Below are 13546 nucleotides of genomic sequence, written 5' to 3' on the forward strand. Positions count from 1 at the left end.
ACACGGGGGCTGGTCGAGTGGCGCATTGGTTAAGAGTTGGCTTGGGACACCAGCTCTGAGCAGCAGGGTCCCAGTTCGGATCCCACATGAGGGCCAGTGACGCTGCGCCCTCTACAGCTAAGATGGTGAACAACAGCTCAACCTGGAGCTGGGCTGCCGTGAGTCGTGGGTGATGGCGTAGGCTGCAGTGGGGCTGACCGGCAGCTGGTGTGAGCTTTCATGAGCTGCCATGAGCCGCCATGAGCAGCTGTCCAGTGGCGGGCAAGTGACTGCCTCACCTGGGAAGAGCGCAATGCTAATCCCAATATGGGCCAGTGAAGCGACGTCCTCCACAACTAGACTGAAGAACAAAAGGACAGCAACTTGTCTGTCCCCCTTCCCCGATTACCCAACTCTGTTTCCTCCTTCAATTCCCCAATAAAATCTTTAAAAAAAAAAAAAAAAAAGAAGAGAACACGGTGAAGGTTTGAGGGTGAAGTCATGTTCCCCATCCTGGTGTTTCCTTCCATGAGGGGGGAATCCCATTCTCACTGACTTTTTCTGTAGGGTGGATAAGTGACAGATCTTAATAGAATTTGGAAGAACTCGGTCTTTTCTTCCCTCTGTTAGTGCCCTCAAGAAGATTACATTTGGCTCTGTTCTTCTTACTGTTACTTCATGGAAACACACCCCTGTGAGGGGAGGTCAGTGGTAGTCCAGTGTGACTAATAATAAACCAATAAGTAACCATAATCAATGAAGAAGAAAATGACGACGTGTGGAGAGGTAGGTGGTGCACGGCTGTATTTCCCCCTATGCCAATGGAACCCCGGGGTGGGTGGGGGAAAAGATGTTATCCAGGCACTGAGGAGGAACGATACATCTGTAGTTAAAAACATTTTGGGACAGTGAAGGTAGGTATTTTAGCTGGGGAGGGCTTGTTAGTGAGGGACAATAACCTCAAACAAACAAACTCTTCATACTATAGCTCAAGTGAAAAAAAGGGTTAACTGAGAGCATACAACAAGCAACATCGTGGACATCTAAGAACAGGACAAAAAGCATGATCAGGCCACCCAGAAAATGGAATTTCCAGAAAGCCCATCTTCCATGGGGCCGCTGGCCATCTTTTCTATTCCTTTCTGCTTGCTACACCAGTCTTTTGTTTTTCTCTGCAGAGTGGCTATTTCTGTAACCCCAAACTTAAATGTACATGTGCTTTTGGCTTCTCATAGTGTGAGTGCTAGCCAAAAATCTGTTTGATCTTTCAGTTCAAGCACCCATCCCATCATCATCTGACTGAGTTAGACCGTCTTAGTGTCCTAATTCCAAATTCTTTGGAAAGAGTATCTGACTGATCTGGCTTGAGTCAAGGAGAATTTACTAGGGGTTGTGGCTGGGAAGCAATTGCGCATATGGGTCATGCCTGGGCTGGACAAGCACTTCCCAGATGTCTCCCTTAGTAAGGAAAATCAAAATTAGTCACATGTACAGAACAGGCCAATTAAGAGGCCCCAGACTCTTCTATAAGACCCTTGTGCATGGTTGCCTGCAGAGGGAGGTGACCCTGGCTGGTTCCGTAAGCATAGGTGGTCAGGGTTTTGACCATGTGACCCTGGCTTCCCTCTATCACCACCATCACTAATTGGGTTGGAAGGGGTCATGTGACTGACAGGTAGCCTATCCATCATCTGGGCAGAGACGTCTGAGATGACCTAACCCCCAAAGCTCTGCCCCACAGGGACAATGACCAGTCAAATTCTTTCCCTTCTAAAATAGGAGTGAAAGCTACAGGAAGAGGCAAGGCTATATAGTAAGTGAGGGTCCTAAAGTGAAACTTTGGGGGTGTGGTGGGTTCCCCGTGGGGGGACAGTAGGCTAAAGTCATGAATAATACCAAATTATAAACAAAGCTATGAGTCAGAGAAAAGCTACAGAATAGAGAGAGCCAACTGGTAGCAATAGAAGTGGTTGAAGCGAGGGCTGGTCGAGTGGCGCTATGGTTAAGAACTGGCTTGGACGCCAGAGGGCCCTGGTTCGGATCCCACATATGAGGACCAGTGACACTGCCCTCCACAGCTAAGATGCTGAACAACAGCTCAACCTAGAGCTGGGCTGCCGTGAGTCGCTGGTGACGACGGTGTAGGCTGCAGCCCCTGTGGCAGTGGGTTGCCATGGGCTACCGTGTGTAGTCAGCAGCCAGCGTGAGCGGCCAGCAGCCGCAGTGAGCGGCCATCCAGAAGCCGGCGACTGATCTGCCTCGCCCGGGAAGAGCGCAATGATGGTGCCAACATGGGCCAGTGAAGCAACATCCTCCACAACTAGACTGAAGAACAAAACGACAGCAACTTGTCTGTTCCCCTTCCCCCAATTCCCCAGCGCTGTTCCCATCCCTCAATTCCCCAATTAAAAAAAAAACTTAAAAAAAAATGTTTGAAGCGAAAACAAAGAAAAACTGTCACTCTAATGGTGAGAGATCCACAAATTTAAGGGGTAACAAGAATGCTCTATTGCTAGAGCTAGGTTGAAGCTTTCCAGTTCTCCAATACCATGTTAAGGTCCTGAGTCCTAGTTTTATTGCCCCTGTGTTCCTGTGAGACTTCTGTTTTTCTTATTGCCACCTGTGTCCTTCTGGTTACTCTCCACTCTCCTTCATCACTATGATAAGGGAGCCTAACTAACCATGGTTACTGAATATGTTGCCTCAGGATTCTAATATGTACAGCTTGGGATTAGAAATAGGGAGAAAGAAGAAAGACAAAAATGAACTTGAAACAACCAAAGAAAAATTGACACGTGGTGTGTCAACTTAGCTTTCCATGCTCTATGGGCTGGTACGTTCTGTGACTTTGTGCTGTGACTCTGGCTTCCTTGGCCTTTACCTGCCCCTCTCACTACCTGGGGAGACAGCAGCAGAAAGAACAGACTTCAAGACTACTATCACCTTAGAGAGCTGATACTGTTTCATCAGTGGCTTGAGGGAAGAATTGGAGACAGTCAAGAGCTGGAGAAATTAAGAGACTTGCCGAGTATTTATCCCACAGCAGGTCTGTAAGAAGGGGGTTTAAGTCCCAAGCCTTTATCCTTCATCATCACTTGACTGAATTGATTGAATGCCCTTGCTTATGGCAGATACTTAGGCGCTCTAATTTTCAGGATGTTGATTTAAGATTTTCCTGCCTTCCCCAGCAATTTGCTAAATCTCTAAAATTCCTTCTACAATTCCTACACCAATTACAATGTGTAGGTCCCCCCACTGCCTCTTCAGATGCCAATCACAAGTCCTAGATTGTTACCTGTGCTTCTGACAAACTGGCTATAGGTGGGATGTTCCAAAGAACCTCTCCTTGGGTTCGATTAATTTGCTAGAGTGGCCCATAGGACTCAGAGAAACATTGTACTTGCTTGATTAGTGGTTTATTATAAAAGGATATAACTCAGAAACAACAAGATGGAAGGGATATACAGGGCAAGGTGTGGGAAAATGGGTGTGCAGTTTCTGTGCCCTCTCCAGACTCACCACGCTCTCCAACCTCTGCATGTTCACATGTTTTTATGGAAGCTTCATTACATAGGCATGACTGATTAAATCACTGGTCATTGGTGATTGAACTCAATCTCCAGCTCCTCTCCCCTTCCTGGAGGTTGGGGCTTGGGACTCAAAGTTCCAACCCTGCCAACCAGCCTCCATCCTTGGGTGACTTAAGGACTTACCATAAGTCACCTCTTTATCAAAACAAGAGATACCTTCATGGCTCTGTTCACTTAGGAAATTCCAAGGGTTTTAGGAGCTCTGTGCCATGAATGGAAACCAAGACCAAATATTTTTTATTATCAATCACAATGTCACACCTTCCAAGAAGACTAACACAACAATTCACCTAAAACATTGAGAATTGAGAAGTTTGCCATTATTTCATTTAGCTTCTCACTCTCTATAATGGATTTTCTTTGGTTTCCAAGACATCTGATAAATGAATCTTGTTCATATTAAGTGCAACTATCTCCCTGACTCATTCACCAAATGGTTCTTATTCTCTGAAAGAGTAATTCAGCTTACTCTATGACAGCCTTTCAAGTGCTATTAAAGAAAACCCAAGTTTTTATCCTAGCCCCTCATCTTTGACCTTAGGGGTCACTTTTCACTCTCAGTTTCTTCATCGGCAAAAGGGCAGGCCCTGCTTTGCTCATATCATAGGGTTGTTGGGAAAGGGGAAAAAGATAGTAACCATTTATTAAATATTTGCTATGTTCCAGGCGCTTTATATACACTGAGTTATTAATACTCCCAATCCTATGAAGCTAGTGATATTCCCATTTTATTGAGAAGAAAGTTGAGGCTGAGAAAAATTAAATACCTTGCCCAACTATTAGGCAGGTAGTAATAGAACTCAGATTTGAATACAGGTCTGTCTGGCATCAAATCCTTGGGTTTAACCACAGTACTATTTGGCCTGCTATGAGCTGGTACTTCAGAAAGCACTTAGCACACTTCAATTATTCAACTATTTCCAATGTTCTTTAGACTTCTATTCTCCAGGTGAAACATTCTCAGTGTTTTCAATTACTCTTTGAAGAGCTATCATTTCCCTATCCCATATCATTAGAGTCACTGTCCTTACAGAGTAACGTGTTTAATGTCCCACTTAAAATATAGAAACCAGAAAGGAAATCATGTCCTAATGTGACTAGAACTGGAAAACCCATAGCTCAAAATGCTTCTTCAGCTCATCAGGTGTATTTTCTACCCAGTTTCTGAATACAGGCACGCTAAAGCTGGGTTTTCATCTTACCCAGTTGGCTTTCAGGGTCCCACATGCTGGAACTTGTGTTTGAGATGAATGAGTCAGTGTAGAATCTGAGTTCAGCATCTTTAGAAATGTTCACAAAGAGGACGTTGAAAGGAGGGTGTGGTTACAGAGCCCCTGACTACTTCACCTGCACGGAAACGCTCCCATAACTTAACTGTATTTTAGGGCCTCTGGAGTAGACTGACAGACAGAGAAAAGAGTCAGTGTTTAGTGGGTTGGAGGGAGGTAGTCTCTTTTACCAACAGAATTGAACTGTAAAATAAAATTTCCAAATTCTGAAGAGTATGAATGGAGCTAGTATGATCACAATGAGCCCCATCTAAGCTAATAGGCCCCTGAGGTAAATGTAATAGGATTCTCATGCACAAAAAAGCAAGACATTGTTATTTTTTCAGATGTTAGCACTTTTCTGATTCTAAATGAACAGAGTGTTGCTAATTTTATTACCTTTTACTACCTTGTTTTTGTATTTTTGGCCAAACGAAATGAAAAGATGTTTTCTCTTTTGTATAAGAATGATTTTTTCCAGTAACAGTTGTGAGGAAAAATTATGTGTAATAACAGCCACCTAATATATTTTTATATTAAAATGTCATTCAGAACAGTTTGTTGTAGGTGACATATGACTAGAGGACTAAAAATGATGAGTTTTATTGATATAACTGGTTGAATGCTAAAGCAAAGGTAGTTCCTTTTTGAATAAAATCTTAGTTTAAAAGGTACCTTTCCAGAGAGACTTTTCTTGAGCTCTGTATCTAAAGTAACATGCCTGCCACTTTTGTCATGCTATCTAGTTTCATGTCCTCCATGCTTCTATCAGATATTTTCTTGTTTATATTTGCTTATTGTCTATCTCTCTTGCACAAGAATCCAAATTCCAGACCTTGTTTTGTTATCCCTCTGCATAGAACACTGTACACAGTAGGCACACAATATTTCTTGAATGAATGAATCCATTTTTGAAAACATAAAATGGTTAAACCACTTACTTTAGGCTAGTCCACCATTTTCCGTTCCTTTGATTTGTTTTGCTTTTTGTTCTTGCTGTTCTTCAGTCTGTCCACCGTTTATTACATCTTTTTTCCTTCTCACTGTAGTTTCATTTATTTGTGGATGTAATTTGGGTCATTCTGATTTAATGTATTATAATTGAGAGCATTTAGTAGACAGGCACTTAATAGAGCAGTGTTTGGAGCATTATAACTAGGTTTTGCTAACAAAGTAATAGAGTCTGGGTTTTTAAAGAAATAAATTGGAGTGGGTTTTTTTTTTTCTTTAAAAAAAATGTCATCACTGACTTGTGTTTTCTTGAGTGGGAGAGAAAGGAGTGGGCTTCTGGGACTTGTTCCTAACTTTGGGCTCCCCAAAGCACATACGTTGAGAAGAAAACCTAAGAACCATTGCTCTGGAGGCAAGTTTTGTGTCTGCTGCCTGGGCTAGGAGTGAGATTATGAGGAATGAGAGTGTGTTATAGTCCTTGTTTCAGTGGAAGACAAACCGAGTGTGGACTGTACAGTAGGATGCCATTGGATACCGGTGAACTAGGTTTGGTGAAGCATATGGTTCTATCTTATGGATGGGTGGGAAACTCGTGCTAGGACCCTGGGGGGCGTTTAGGAAATATGGGCTGATCTTAGCTATGATGCTGGGCCTCCAACCAGTACTTGATGGTTTCACTTTATAACCTGTACAGGGAGATCAGTAATCATCGCTGAAGCCAGGAGGGTCTGGATCAAGATGCTTAGAAAAATTATTTTATTTCTTTTGTTTTGGGAGATAGAAACTGAAGGGGAATAGTGTATTTCTTTGTGCCCTGGGAATCACATGTCCTTAAGTTTTGGCCTTGACATGGTCATGAAATACGTTTTCTTTAAAGAAAGAATTTACAGAAAAGTCCTGTCTGTGTTGAATAATTTTAAGATTGATTTGTTATTTATATATTTTTTTCTAATTTTTTTTTCTTTTTACATTGCACAAGAAATAGGTTCTGGCTATGAAATCCAAACTATTGCTGGGGACAATAACCTTCAAGTCATCTGTCATGACAAAATGGCTTATCAATCATAGTTGAAACAATCCAGGATTTGGTAAAAATATTTTATTTTGTTCTTGTGAAAGATTTACTTCTTAAGGTAAGTCCAAAATACCTAACATATTGAAGTGTAAATACTTAGATAACAAATGTACTTACACATCAAAATCAAAAGCATTTAGGAGATCATATATTTGTCTATGGGCTTAATAAAAGATTTGAAAGTATTTTGTTTTATAGTCACACTTTTTATTACAAATTTCTTTATTTTGTATCCAATAGAAAAGCAAGTTTGGAATCTATTTACAAGTACTATACATTTACATATATTATATACAGTTAATGAATTTAAAGAAAATGGGCAGAGAAGCACAATATATATGGAAAAATATGCCATGTACATGGTTTATTATCACAGTCCTTTGTGTTACTGAATCTTACTGTAGTAATAAATACAGTTCTATATTTACACATCTTATAAAACATCTCATAAATGTATTTTTTCAATTCCAAGTTAAAACATCTGATCAAAATAAACATGCTTATATAAAAATAAATCTACCTAACAATCTTTTGGTTTGGATGCATTGAAGCTAATGTAGTATAATAAAGTTAAGAGTTAATCCTTTGACCTTTATTTAGTATTTAATAATTTTGCTTCTTAAAATACCTAATACATGTATTAAATATAGAATAAGCAGAGAAGTCATGTTCTTGACATCAAGTGGGTTGATCCAAAGACAACACAGCTAAAACCCAGCTAAGTAAACAGGGTAATATGTTAGCAATTCTCTATTGAATCCAAAGTGATTTCAGACATTGTTGCTAAAGCTCCATGTGAGAAGTTGTCAGTGGATTTATGTCATGTCTGCGTTTGACCAACGGATAAAACCTCCTGTGAAAAGTGTGCACTCACCCAGGAGGAAAAAAAAAAAATCCCAGGTTGCTTACCATCTTTACTAGGCGTGTCCATTGCTGACAATGGACTTTTCTTCTGAATTCTGGGCACCAAGGAGTTAAAAATGAATTAGACAAGGCAAACCTACCTGTACGGGATTGCCTTCATGGCAATTTAAGTTCATTTTCCTGTCAAAATATGTGTAAGCAGTTTTGTTCCATTGGGGATGGTACCAGGTAGTGCTGACCCATAAAATCTGGCATCTCTAAAAATGATGTGAATATGAGTAAATGAGAAGGACAATGCCTTCCGTTATCCACTCATGGGGGGGTTGGTCACTTGGAAGGATCCGTCCTGAGGAAAGGCAAAGGAGGACTAAAACATCTCCACATAGTCATTAAAATGAAGTCATATTGGTGACAACCTTTACTTAGTACTGTAGGCTATTTTAAACCCTTATTTTCCCAATACCTCCAACTATCTTTGAAGGAGTTTTGGGTTTAGCACCCCTTTTGTAAGCAAGTGGTTCACCCCCACCCCCAAATCATTAGATTTGTGAGTTTAAAAAGAATTCAATTGAAATCGTGGAGAATCTTTTTTGAACATTTCAATCTGTTTTTTGAAAGAAATCTGGGCTTACCTAAATAGTGTGACTGATCTATCTCTTAGCTGAATGAATTATACAGGCAGCATTTAGACCTAGTTTTCACTTGCCAGTATCAATAGGTTGTCAGTTTTTTCACTCAGATATTTAAAAAAAAATCAAGTTTCAACTCAGCTGGTTTAGTTACTGCTCTGATGTATTCAATCTCACATTTTTGGATTTTCAATTTCTGAAAACTTTTTCTCTCACATATTAATTAGAGACACGGGACAAATGCCACAGATGAAAGATGACAGCTTTCAGTTGTTGGATAAGCTGGTGGTGACCCGGAATTGGAAGGCAAGTCGTAGGCTATGCTGGCACTGGTGAATGTCACCAAGGCTTGGGTTGAGTCACAGGACTGTTTTTCGATATCATCAGAGTTAATAGACACCAGGCTTGGGTGTTTTGATCTTGTCCAAATGTGGGCTTGCTTTCCCACGCTCCCCAGATCCTCCTTGAAATGGGGGTTGAAGAGGATGTAAAGAAGGGGGTTGAGGCATGCAGGAAGTGGGACAATCACCAGAAGGATAAACTTAATGACTTCAGGACTGATGAAGGTGAGGTTCAGCAAAGAGGAGAAGGACAAGAAGGCCACAGGGCAGTACAGAATACAGTTGGTGAAGAGCAGGAGAGCAATGTGCTTCACCATGGAACAGTCCCACATATTCTCCAGGTCTCCCTTTTCCAGATTGCAGTAGAGCTTGGTGTAGGCAATGGTCATGACGAGGAAGCAAAGGGAATTGAGCAGGACGAGAGCCACCATGTAGCCTGTGGTGCTGGGCTCGCCAAAGGGCAGCGGCAGGCAGAGGGGGGAGGCGCTGTACCCGCTGCCACCGAGCAGGGGCACCATGGCGATGGTGAGGGCCAGTGCCGCGCAGAGCCAGATGATTGCTTTCAGACTGGAAAAAGGAGTTTTCGTTTCGAATTTCGCAGAGCATTTCACCGAGAACCCACGCTCCAGGGCGGCCAGAGTCAGCAGGAAAACAGATGACTCTGAAGCAAAGATGGACAAAAAACCGACGACCTGGCAACCGACCCCCTGTTCCCACCACGCACCATGCTGGGCAAAGCTGCCAAAAGTGAACGCGTCCACGCCAGCCAGCACTGCACTGGAGACTCCCATGAGCATGTTCACCGCTGCTATTAACCCAATTAGCAGTTTGATGGAGGAAATGTACAGAGGAGCTCGGAACACTGTTGAAGTCACCAGGGCATTACAAGTAAGGGCCAAAACGGCTATGGTCCACACCCCAATTCTGATCAGCCAGCTACCGAACAGGTATTCGCAGAGCTTGAAGGGGCCTAGAAGTCCAAGGAAGAAAAAAATTGGGTATCAGATTAGGGTTTACAACGTTTTGCCAAATTATATTTTGTTTCTCTTCTTAGGACACCAAGAGATGGAGGCCAATAACGACAGAAACACACAGTTGCCTTGTGGCACACTTCACTTCTTAAACCACTGTCATTTACTGCCTCAGATTTTCTGTAGCACTGATGGGATGAGCACACCAGGGGCTCAAAGCTCTATACAGAGAGAAATGGAGACGGGGAATTTAAATCACTTGATTAAGATCCTCCGAATACAGCAGTATTGGGGTCAGAAAAAAAGCCAGATCTCCTGGGCTTTTCATTACACTTTGGTTCCCCCGCCACACACACCCCAGAATGCCTCAAAAAGGTTCTGCAAGCAGAGGAGAATCCTAGGAAATATTCCATAATATTAGAAGAGGTAGTATGGGTTGTATGAAGTTGAATTTCATGAAAATCTCGTCTTAGGTTTAGATTGACATTAGATGTTTGGGAACAAGAAATGATCTAATTGTTGAAAATAAACTATCAACTCTTGCTTTTATTCAGCTGGTCCATCCTGTTTCTGAGAATGGGACAATTTATGAAGTCGACATACATAGATTTTTTATTTACTTATCTGTATAAACTATTATTTATTTTAACCAAATAGCCACTTTGGGAAGACGTAATAGAAATCACTTATAAAAAAATAAGTGATTACACAAGACTGTTGCATACTGGTTTAGGCTAGTCTGCTAATATAATTTTTAAAATTAACTACATATGCTTCTAACTACATGGCTGATTCTTTAGTTTCCATTAATCAGAATCAAAAGTCTCCTGCAAAAATCCTGTTTATGAATGGAGACTAACTCCAGGGAATGGACATTTGTATTTTAAAGGTCCCTGTGGGGAGGGATATTGACGGACCACAAAGGTGGCACAGAGTTTGCTTTGAAGTGTAGCCAGCTGCCACCAATGGCCTCAGAGTCAATGGTGGGGACTGCTGCTGAGGCCGCCTTTCTCACCTGGGGAAGGTGAGCACTGCACCGAGTGAAGGGCTTTCAGGTCCTCCTCAAAGTCAAGCAGGAAGTCTTCAAGATCACGGTCATCTGCAGGAGGGAGAAGTCCTGGAATGGTTAACTCTGTCTCTCTTTTGGGGGGACCAATTACTGGGAGGAGGGTCTTGGGTTGCCCTCGAGATGACAAGTGTCACAAAGGGAACCAAAGGTCAGATATCCCGCTCTTCCACGGGCTCTGGCTTTCTTGCAAGTGGGCTCTAAAGTTGCTTTGGGATGTTCTGCTCAGGCTCCTACATGACATAGTATTCCAGCAGAACTGGGGGTAAAGGAGAGGAACCCCAGGGTCCTCGTCATAACTTCTAAGCTCTCTGGTTCTGTTCTTGTTTGCTGGTGCTCATGATGGCCCCAGGTTGCACTGACTGCAAATAAAGAGAGGCTGTGGGCCTCTCTGTTCAGTGGAAGAACCACTTTATCCAGTTTCCTAACATGTAGATAGCTGTAGTGCAAATGTCCTGGGCTGTGTTCTCTGAGCACAACAGGGAGAATCAGGTATGCTAAGTTTCAGTCTTTTCTGGGAAATTCTGCTTAACAGGGTACAAATCAAGTAACTGCTTGGTGCTTGGTTTAGCTTGGTGCTTGGAGTTTTGTGATCTAATACACTTTCCCAAAGATGCTTATTTATTTGGTCTGGTCTGGGGCTTGCGCATTTGAATTTTTTAAATGCTTCCATGTGATTCCAACATGCGACCCAGGGTTGAGAGTTACTGTCCCTGAAAATAAAATCCGTGAAGAACCTCATCTCTTTTGTTAATTTTGTACCTCTAGGGCTTAGAACAGTGCCTGGCACATAGAAGGCCCTCTAATTGTTGCTTTAGAGACAAAACTAAAGTAAGAACGAGCAAGACACATGCTGTGGCCTAAAACAAAAAAAAAAAACCCACCAAGGGCCAAAATATGAGTTCCTTAAACTGAGATGTGTGCAGGAAGAAATGTTAATGTGATGACCGACTGAATCCTGCTTGCTTGGGAATCAACAAATCATTAAGGCCCAAAGGAAGACAAGCCAGTCTGTTTAGACTCTGTGCAAACATGCAAGGTTGGCAGGCAAAGGAAAATGGGGGCTGCCCAGAGAGCCTCCTCATTACCACAGGTGTGGTTTGAGGTGCATTGCTGTCTATTTAAGTAAGGTCTTGCTCCAAGGAAAGCCAAGTGCTTTGCAGACATTATCTCATTTCACTTTCCTGACAGATAACCCTGTGGGGGGTAGGAAGGGAGAATGTTTTGAAATTAGTTGGATAAGACATTAGATTCTTAAGCCCTTCTGCTGAAATATGGAGCCATCTAAAATGCGTATATCTTCCATATAAGAATAAAAATGGATTTTATCTTCTGGAGAAAAGAAGATAAGAATAAAAATGGATTTTTATCTTCTGGAGAAGAGATCTCAGAAACATGTTTGAAAAAGGTATCCACAGTGATGGGGCCATTTTTGGGCCTATTGATATCAATATTACTAACTATCCCTGAGGATAATATATACTAAGGGGGATGTAATTATAAATATGAGTATTAAAAATTCACTTACAGAAAAGATGAAGTTTTAGAATGAATCCCAAAGGAACTTTCTCTTTTGCCGGGAATCTTTAAAAAGTGGGATGGATTCCCAGCTTGCTGGAGTGGTTACATAGGGACTTGTCTGGAGTTCAGATAATCTGTTTGATGACTTTTCAAGGCCCTTCCAGACACAATTTCATCACCATGATATAGCTGGTCTTACCTTGAACTTGAAACATTCCAGCATCTTTCTTATGAAAGTCATCAGTACTGCTGTTGTCACCTTTATTCCATTGATTAGAAATTTTGTACACATTCTCACACACTCCAAATGCACAGCATTGGTAAGCATAAGGCATCTCTATAACCCTTTAAATGAACAAAACCAAAGAAAAAACACACTTAAAGAAGCTGGTTGTTAGGGGCCGGCCAAGTGGCTCGGTTGCTTAAGAGTTGGCTTAAGAGCGTGAGCTCTGAGCAATGGGGCTGCTGGTTGGATTCCCACATGGGCCAGTGATGCTGCAGCCTGAGCTGAGCTGTCACTAAGCGACCAACAGGTGGCAGGATGGCTCAGCTGGCGTAACAACAAGATTGCCTGTTGGACGGTGGGCTATGCCCACCTGCAACTAAGATTGAACTCGGCACCTTGAGCTGAGCTGCCGCCCAGGTAGCTCAGTGGATAGAGTGCATGCTCTTAACAACAAGGCTGATGGTTCGACTCCCGCATGGGATGGTGGCTATCACAACTAAGATTGAACACAGCATCTTGAGTTTGGAGGCCACGAGCTGCCGACGGGAAGCCAGATGGCGACTGGTGCCCTCCACAATGAAGACTGAAGAACAACACCTTGGCTGGTCTCCTTCCGCAATTCCCCAACACTGTTCCCCTCCCCCAATTCCCCAACACTGTTCCCCTCCCCCAATTCCCCAATGAAATCTTAAAAAAAAAAAGTTGGTTGTTAAATATCATGTTCATCTTCTTTCACTCAATAATTATGCCTTAGTAGTTTAGCTTTAATAAATAACCTAAAATATTAACTATGTGCATAAAGATGTTTATTACAGTGCTATGAATAATAACAATGTTGTTATGAAAAGTTATTGCTGTGAAATGTTGATAATTGCTGCGGTTGAGTGATGGGTATATTATTTTCTCTACTTTAGTGTTTGAAAATTTCTATAATAAAAAAGTTAAAAAAATGACTGCTGGGAAAATTGCAGCACCATTAAAAAGTGCTTATGGTATGACATAATATTAAGTGACGAAAACGTGATAAAAGCTTGTGTACGTTTTATGAGTCTAACAATTAAAAAT

General features: G+C 41.9%; 1 protein-coding gene across 2 annotated transcripts in view; it reads right to left on the bottom strand.

The window, feature by feature from the left end:
• Positions 1-6872: 6872 nt before the first annotated feature.
• The window catches only part of LGR5 (leucine rich repeat containing G protein-coupled receptor 5), a 120532-nt gene continuing 113858 nt past the window's right edge, over positions 6873-13546 (bottom strand). For both annotated transcript variants that reach the window (XM_019651759.1, XM_019651758.1), the window contains 3 exons: positions 12455-12600; positions 10684-10767; positions 6873-9667 (listed from right to left, as the gene is read on the bottom strand). In XM_019651759.1, coding sequence (XP_019507304.1) covers positions 8580-9667; positions 10684-10767; positions 12455-12600 — 1318 coding nt within the window. In that variant the 3' untranslated portion in view covers positions 6873-8579. The remainder of the gene's footprint in view (positions 9668-10683; positions 10768-12454; positions 12601-13546) is intronic.

Source organism: Hipposideros armiger, unplaced genomic scaffold (genome assembly GCF_001890085.2).
Source record: "Hipposideros armiger isolate ML-2016 unplaced genomic scaffold, ASM189008v1 scaffold_166, whole genome shotgun sequence".
NCBI lineage: Eukaryota > Metazoa > Chordata > Mammalia > Chiroptera > Hipposideridae > Hipposideros > Hipposideros armiger.